At 44.2% G+C, this 8724-nt stretch overlaps 1 protein-coding gene across 2 annotated transcripts; it reads right to left on the reverse strand.

Annotated features, from left to right (window-relative positions):
* Positions 1 to 1912: 1912 nt before the first annotated feature.
* LOC133930506 (uncharacterized) lies at positions 1913 to 8481 on the reverse strand. Of its 2 annotated transcripts, none has more exons than XM_062377166.1 (6): positions 7885 to 8478; positions 7475 to 7810; positions 6739 to 6797; positions 6498 to 6626; positions 5637 to 5772; positions 1913 to 2465 (listed from the first exon to the last, which is right to left on the reverse strand). In XM_062377166.1, exons 1-6 carry the CDS (start codon positions 8251 to 8253, stop codon positions 2154 to 2156), a joined length of 1341 nt encoding a protein of 446 aa, XP_062233150.1. In that variant the 5' UTR covers positions 8254 to 8478; the 3' UTR covers positions 1913 to 2153. The 2 variants fall into 2 exon arrangements, with proteins under 2 accessions (XP_062233150.1, XP_062233151.1); XM_062377167.1 differs by lacking the exon at positions 1913 to 2465 and adding an exon at positions 2472 to 2619 and having other exon boundaries at positions 7885 to 8481.
* Positions 8482 to 8724: the final 243 nt, after the last annotated feature.

Raw genomic sequence — 8724 nt, forward strand, 5'->3', positions numbered from 1 at the left:
ATTTGTTTGCCCACGCAGCAAAAAGAAGAAAACTGTAAAATGAGGCCGCATATGCGCAAGCAACTAAACATGATCGATTTCGTGCCATGTGTCCCCGTCCACGGCCCGGCGACGCGAGCGCGCGCGCGTGTTGTCCTAGTCCTTTCATCCACACATGCTAAATGGATGAATGAGAGAATTCCTTATAAGTTGATCTCTCTTCACTTCCACTAATAAAGTGAGGCTAAAAGATACACCCCACACCATTTAGTTGAACATTTAAGATTTATTTAGAATTACTCAAATGTAATAGGTCAACCTCATATATTCTAACACTGACTCTATGAAAACATGAGGCCTCAGTATCACAACACTGCACTATTCTGATTTTGATTCCAAATTTTCATTAGATTTGTGCATGGCACACCATATGTCGAATTTGCATTTATGTACCTGGTGAGCATTTTATTTTTCAGTTCAAACTCAAGCTAAATGGAGCTAGATGATTTATTGGCCTCTGTAAAGCCTCCATCTTTTGTGAACTTGCCTCGGTTGACGTCAAGATGTGTCACTCTCATCCGTATTCTCTAAAGAGACAATACAATTCTTAGATTCACCGACAATGATATCGCCAAAAAAATAAGACAGGACAGCTGCTATACATAAACAGCGCAATTGAGCACGAACTTTCTGTGCTTACGTGCGGTGAATGCACGTTGCAATCACACGATCCATTGCCAGTCACACAGGATTGGACAGTTGCACAGTTCGATAGATCATCCATCCATGATACAATCCATCTATGATCTATCTGCTCGCCCATAACCTGTCAGGAACAAACGAGCACCGGTGCGTGCATGCACATGACTGGGTGCCATGCGGATTGGGACTGCCATGACCCAACTCTACTGTGCAACGTTAAGCTCTCTTGGACAATGTCTCGTGAGGGGTCACTGTCACAGCTCTTGATACTGCTGTCTGTGTGAACCATTGAAGCTTCAGAGTTTTAGTGTTCCCAAATGCGAAGAGACGCTGGAAGATGGGCAAGAGTTTTTTTTCCATTGACTTGTTGTCTTTGTGTATGCGACCAATGGCAAGTGCTCTTGCTTGTATAGATCTTACTTTAATTTGTTTCAGAGATTTTTCTAAGGTTAAGAGGCTCTAAGGTTGAGATCATGTCGCTATAAAAAAAAGGAGCATGTTTGTTTCAGCACGTTCCTATCTTCTACTTTTATCAGAAACCTAAAAATCAAAAACACAAACAAATAGATTTATTGAAAAATAATTTCTAAAGAAGTCAGAAACCCATTTCTAAAGGAATAAACTAGAAGTTGAAAAGATAGTTGATCTTTTTTGAGAAGTATTATGCTAAGAAGAAAAAACTATTGTAAAAACTAATAATAAAAAAAAAACTTTTCAGCAAAACCAAAAACACAGCTTTTTAAAAAAGCAAGAACAAAAATTCAAACAAACAAACCATAAGTATTTGTGACCAGAGTATATCAGACGGCTAGACCTGAATCGCTTCCTCATGGTGTTCCTTCTGCATTGATGCACGGTTTCTGCTCTTCCATATCTGGGGAAATGGATCAGCTAGGGCAGCGCGTTAGTATTTTTTTTTACTACATTCCAGATGTCATTATCATAAAATTATAACAAAACAATGCATATATGTGGGGTTCTCTATGCACATCATCTACTGCCCAATGATTACCAAGTTTACCCAGACAAGATTTGTTCAATGGTCCAACACTGAAGCTAAATGAGTAGGCACAAGATTTATCTGAGGTCCTCTTGTGCAGAATTTTGGTTCAAAATTCATGTGAATATGCAGGACCTATCATATAAAATGAACAAAAAAATGAAGTACATTCAGAAGAATAAATCTATTTAGCTTTGCCTGAATAAATCCTGAATTTGTGATCCACTGCCGGGGACAATGCTCAAATCCTGTATTGATAAATTTACTAGACTTTTAAAGTCCAAAATTGCACAGATGAAGTCTACATATAAGAGAGAGTCCTTGGCACTAATGATTTTAGGGCTCCTCTTCTCTATATGAAAAATGACTCGATCACAAAAAGACGTTTTTTACATGATAACCACAACTTACTCTTTTATACAGCCAGCTAAATGAATGAACTACCACAAGCAGAGTAGTCTCAGAATCATCGTTACTCAACAACAATGTCCCTCGCCACAAAATCCTTATTCACAAGAAGTTTCCCATCCTCGTCCTTTGTGAAAAGCTTATCCATCAGTTCGTCCCAACTGGTTCTTCCTGATGAATTAAAAACGTAAGTATCAGAGGGTGTCGCAGTGCTAGCACCCTCCTGAATTTCTTCTTCAGACAGATCTGCAGCATGAGGAACATCTAAGGTCTTCGCTCTCTGCAGGGCATTCTTGTGTTCCTCCTCAAAACTTTGCAATCTCTCCATCTTTTGTTGCGGAGGTGGAGTCATTGCATTCTCCTTTCCCATCATTAGCTGAGAAAAAGATATAGCTGTAATCATAAACAAATATTCACTGCAGAACTTGGCGCTTCTAACCAACCACAAGTTCCAGCACATAGGAGCTCTGCAATGTTTGCTGTTATAAAGATGTGTATTTCTGAACACTTTGTTTGCAATCGCCTCCTCTCTATCAAGTCAATTCATCATTAGTAAAAGCTAGATCATCTTCCTACATACTTTACTACAAAAAACCATGATGACATAGCAAGCTTTACTTCCTAATTCTTACACTAGCTCCTACCGAAGAAAAATGTGCAAAAGAGAAAAATAACAGAAGCAAAAAGGATAAATGGGCAAGGCCAAATCTCAAACATGTATGTCCCACTTCAAGTTTACTAATCCAAACTTAGGTAAATAAATCCCCACAAATCCATCAAAAAAGTTACATTTCTGTGCAAGAAAAGTTTTGCACCGTTACTTGGAGACCCTAGGGAAACCAAATCTAACATTTGCCCAGAGTTCGCGCATCCTTTTCATTTATCAAAAACTGTTATTGGCTAAAATTTCAAATAATAAGGAAACTAATGCTTCCAGATCTTGCAATAAAGCTACAAGCACATCTAGCTTGTTTATCCTTCTTATCTAAAAGTATGCAGCAACTTACAAAATTGTCTTACTATGTAGGGCTAGTTTGAGTACACAAAATCACAGACAAAAAATACATCCTACGAGGTCATCCAACTTACACTTACTATGTGCTACTTATGAATTATCAGATGAGGCCAAACCGCTACGTAATATTAGTTCACAGCTCAGGAAAAATTGGAGGAAGAAGCAGCAAGCTTTGACTCATTACCCATATGTACATCAGAGCAGTCCATTTATTGCTGTGAGCTTGTGGCTTCTTAAGTGTACACAATGGATGAGTATATTATAACCACAGCATGGTACTCTTTTGTCAGTAGCGTCATGGAACTTGACTAAATCTGTTAGATCCAGATTCATGATACTAAGCTCTTGCCAATCCCTTCTTCTCAGCTCACTTCTCTAGCAGCATTTTGGGATCACTTGAACAGAAAGAGTGTAATGACTAATGAGACCTTTCACAACAGGTCTGTTCCGTCTTAAATTCTTAATTGATAAACAAAGGTCCCAAGGGATCTTAAATGGATTAGGAAAACATGTTACATGAGAAAGCACAAGTTCTTCGGCTTCTCCAAGATAGGTTGAATACACTGAATCTACTTCACAGAAAGAATTTCTTGGTTCCAAATTTTTTGGGAGTGAAGATGAAACTCTAATCCTGTTGGCTCATAGGAATAAGACTATTTCAAAATAGGACTTTGTCCATAGCTGCATGGAAAAGACAGTTTGGGCAGAGTTTTCCCTGGTTATCCATATGGCAAAACCATATATGAAGCTAGTCATGCAAACATGGCTCCATAATTTCTAGTTGAATCCCCCTACTATGGAGTCAGTACATATCTTGTAATATTCTTTTATTCTTATATTAGATATTTATTTTACATATCCCCCTACTACCTTTATTATCATCATTATTATTATCATTATTGTTTTTTTATCATCTTTTTAGTTGGATCTTGTGGGTTTCATCTCTAGCCTATCCCAACTTGCTTGGGACAAATACTGTCGGAGGATGAACTCCTGTCGCAGGGATCCCGAGAGACCCATTTTTAGAGATTCGGCCGGGGGGATGATCCTGAACGAGCTTGTCGGGGAAATAAATGGGAACGAAAATAAATGCAGTGGCTGGTGGTGGGAGATGATCGACCTAGTGCAAGAAAGATGGGTGCACCGGGGTTTAGACAGGTTTGGACCGCACGGAGGCGTAACACCCTACTCCTGTGTGAGTGTTATACCTTTCCTTGAAGGGAATTCTTCAAGGATGTATCTGGTTACAGGGGTGAGCTGCTTACAGAGAGCTCAGCCTCTGTTCGAGCTTGGCTTGAGCTTGTTTGTGATGTTCTTCGCCTTTTGATCTGGGCTTCCTTGCCTTGTTCACCTTGTTTTCCCGTCTGTCTCCTCCTAGCTTCTTGAGTTCTCCATCCTTTCCTTTTATAGGCGCGCCGACCTCGACTTATCCAGAATGGGAAAGAGGGGGCGCAAATACCAAGGTGCCACGGAGAAAGGCGTCATCATTCCGTCTTGGCGAAGTGACAAGGGCGGTGGAAAATTGCGGCGTGCATCCGACCACCCGCCACTGCGGAGGTCCTCCGGCGCCATTAAGAGGGCCCACCGGGCAGCCGCAGAGATGCCCGGTGCGCCACCCTGTCTTGTCCTTCTGCCGAGGCAGGGTGGCAGGCGGAGCGCTTCGATTCTGGCAATGTTATCCCGAGGCACCCGGGTGAAACCGGACGGGACCCGTGCATTTAATGGACCCACGCCCCCCTGCCAGAGCATGGCAGGGTCTGACACTAGGGCGTGGGCAGCTGAGATTGTCAGGATGTCAGGATGTCAGGCCGCGCGTGCCTATTAAATGCGGCATTGGGCCCTTGACTGGCTGACACCCCGACGACGGGACCCTTCGGGTCGTCGGACGATCTTGCGCGAACCTTCGGGGAACCGAGTCCTCGGGGGCTGCCACGTGCAGCCCCGAGCACTCTCTCCGGAGCACTGGAGGAAAACTTTCGGGGAACCGAATCCTCGGGGGCTGCCACGTGCAGCCCCGAGCATTCTCTCCCGAGCACTGGGGGAAACCTTCGGGGAACCGAGTCCTCGGGGGCTGCCACGTGCAGCCCCGAGCACTATCTCCCGAGCACTTCCTTCCCGGTACTTGGACTCCGCGGATCATCGGGGAACTGGGGTGCTCGGGAACCAGAGGCGGCGGCCCCGAGCACCTTCTCCCGGAACTTAGCTTCTTCTTATCTCGCAGGGCGGACCTCGCGGGATGGTGACGCGTGGCGGATGGCCGGCCCGGTCTCGGGACTCAGGGACCCCTGGTTCCTGGTACACCGACAAAGGCTGCTGCTGCTGCTTTTGTTGTATACCGTAGGGCTTTTCACTCCCGTTGTTCCTAAATTTCTTGTAAAACGGTACACTGACATATCAACATAAGTATAAGATGGACTAGATTTCACAATCAGATAAATATGTCATCAATCTGCTGCATGCAGCTTTCTAAAAAAGAAGTTAATGGGAAACTGCTAAAATAAATCAGTAACATGTAGTATAAGGTGTGTATACCTCTAAAGCCTTTTGTGATTCTCGCTCAATCCAAGCAATGGCATGATCAGAAGTGGTACTGCATGATAAAACAACATGCTCAAATCGTCCTTCCACTGGAATAGCAGTTCTGACCTCAGGCGGGAATCTTCCACATCTACATATGAATAGCACTGTAGTCATTCTAAATGTGAAAAGGCACCTTATGTGTACAATGCAAAAAAAAAAAAATCTCAAAAATATTCTAAGATTTCTCATGAAATTTCTGGTCATACATGTATTATGCAGACTGCTGTGGGAACGTACATCAGATCTAGGTACTGGCATGAATCATTTTCCAACATAATAAACCAAAAATCTAATTATCCAATAATATCTACTCTAGCTTATGTGATGAGACAGATTGCCAGCTGTTGCTAATCAATTTTGAAATACTCTATCTGTACTAGGCTTATGTACTCTATACCTTATTTTTCTTATCTAGTTCACTTTATCTTGTCATTGACCAGCAGAATCTACGCGCAATTGAGGAAAACAGGCTATGCTTCATTTGTTCAAACAATATAAAGGAATACATGAAGTTTGTATTCATCAATCCTCACTAGCTGTGAATTGCATGTCATTGAGCAGTAGTGAATGATGAATTTTATGATTGGAGCATCCAGGCTCTGAAGAATGAGAAGGTTGAAGCTTTTCTGTTTCTATTAGAAAAACACAATGACTAAAAATCCTTCCTTTAAATCATGAAAGAGCTGCAGTATCAATAATAAGCAACAGGCTGGAGCTTCCTTATCCCAGAAGTGTAGGTTTATTATTTATTATTTACAATATAAACACACAAAAAACAGTAATTAGCAGGTACTATCTAAAGACACCAATTACCTGCAAAATTTCCTCTCAACAATATGATACATTCTCCCAGGAGCATACAACCTTCTTGGATCTTTAAATTTTTTTTTGTCTTGTTTCAATGTATCTCTCAAGCAAATGACGAATAGCAAGCAGGGCAAGCTGTCCAAAGCATAAAGGCCTGGTGAAAAATTTGATCACTGCATGCAGTGTTTTTACTGAAAGAAAGTAGAGCTACATAAGCATTTGCAGACAATGAATGGGATCAAGTTACCAGAAGATAGACCCAAAAATATACTCTAATGGTGTTGGCGTTCTTGGCAAAAAGTCATCCTGGAAAATACACCATACAGTGAGTGAATAAGCTTCACAAGATATCACAATGTAATTAGTACCAAAGATGATAAATTTTCACCTTAAAAGTGGCAACTACGATTAGTTGAGTTCATGAACCGTTCACTTATTCAGAATGAAACATGATGGCAACAGAGCAGCAACCAACATAGAGCCGCTGCGCAAGTTGCAGCACCACAAATACCACAATACGTGGCCAAGTGCATTATTGAAGTTTCTTCAGAAATAAAATTTGTACCCAATAAATTCAACATGCCGCATAAAACAATTCATGGCCCCATCAGGGAAATGTGGAAAACATGATACAATTTACTACTTGGTTAGCGGTTTATGGAAATTAAACATGGCATGGAATCATATATAGATACGAACTAACCACCTCTAAACAACCTTTCGTCAGGGCACAACTCCAGCCACATAGTTCCTACCGCTCTGTACAATCAATCTACCTCACCTTTCCCAGACATTCCAATCAGGACACAAGCAAAGCACATTTGACCAAATTGCTCCTCCTCCCCTCCCCCTCCCCGCCCCCCCCCCCCCCCCCCCCCCAAAAAAAAAACCATCAAACATGCCAATTGTGCAAAGACTAGCAAATTCGACATCTAACGTTTCCACGACACCACCACCATTTAAGATTGAACACGAGGTCGTACCTGCAGCACGATGGAGTTAATCACGTCAGCATACTTGACGGCGAGGTTGAGTGACATGCACCGAGCAGGCGCGAGCGCGTAGCACTTTATCTGGCTCCTGGGTATGTTCCCGAACTGCTTGCGGTTGTTGACCACCAACACCGTCATGAGTGCGGTGATTCCGGAGCCCAGCGAGTGGCCGGCGAAGATGAGATTGTACTCGGGCCCGTACCGCCGCAGCAGGTCCCGCAGTGTCTCCGTCTCCAGCTCCAGGATGAACTTGGCGGCCTTGAGCAGGCCGTGGTGCACGTACCCGCCGTCGAACATCTGCATCCCGAGCTTGTTGTCCATCAGCACCTGTGCCGTGAAGAGAACCCGTCAAATCTCGCCTCTAGGAAGCAACAATCGCCTGTCTCTCGCCGGACAACCACCTCGTAGTCGGCGTTGCGGACGAGGTTGAGGCCGCGCACGGCGAGGATGATCTCCTTGTGCGCCTCGTCGACGTAGACGATGTAGGGCGGGCAGGCGGAACCGACGTCGCAGTAGTTGGCGCGCTTGACGACCCCCTTGGGGTCGACGTCGGCGTACCCTCGCCCGGGCGGCGCGAACTTGGGGTTGGAGAGGTCCGGGTCGTAGATGGCGAGCACGACGCGGCAGATGCGCGGGACGGCCTCGAAGTCGGCGGGCGACGCCGGCGGCCACGTCTCGCTGTCGTAGGCGCCGATGTAGGTGAGCCGCTTCCACGCCCACCGCGTGCAGCCCAGGCACACCACCCACTCCAGCCCGCAACCCACCGACATGGCCGCCCCCCTTCGCGGGTTTGGATGCGGTGGCGGCTGCTCTGCTGGCTCTCTGCGCTGCGGTCGTCTCGGGCTCTCGGCTCCGGCTGCTGCCGTTTTGGTCCTGGGTTTGGTCGTCTTTGCGCGAGTTTTTTAAGTACCTTCTCGCTTTGTTTATTCCGGAAACCACGAGTTCGCCGAGCTGCAGTGGTGGGGGCGTAGTGTTGCTTACCGCGTGCGCCGCGCCTGTGAGCACTTGGTGTGTTTGAGTCTGGTAGTGGATGCGTATATACGAGAAACGTATTTGATTATTTGTATGGTTATATTTATTGTTTTGGAGTTTGATTTAAGAGTAAAGCACTTTGCAGTCTGACCCGATAAATACAACATTTAGAATTTTTATATATATAGATAAGTTGATATGTTAGTATCATAAAATAATCTTTAAATAAATAATCAATTATAATATCAACATTGGCATCCGCGCATGTC

This window comes from Phragmites australis, chromosome 10 (assembly GCF_958298935.1).
Source record: "Phragmites australis chromosome 10, lpPhrAust1.1, whole genome shotgun sequence".
In the NCBI taxonomy this organism is placed as follows: Eukaryota; Viridiplantae; Streptophyta; class Magnoliopsida; order Poales; family Poaceae; genus Phragmites; species Phragmites australis.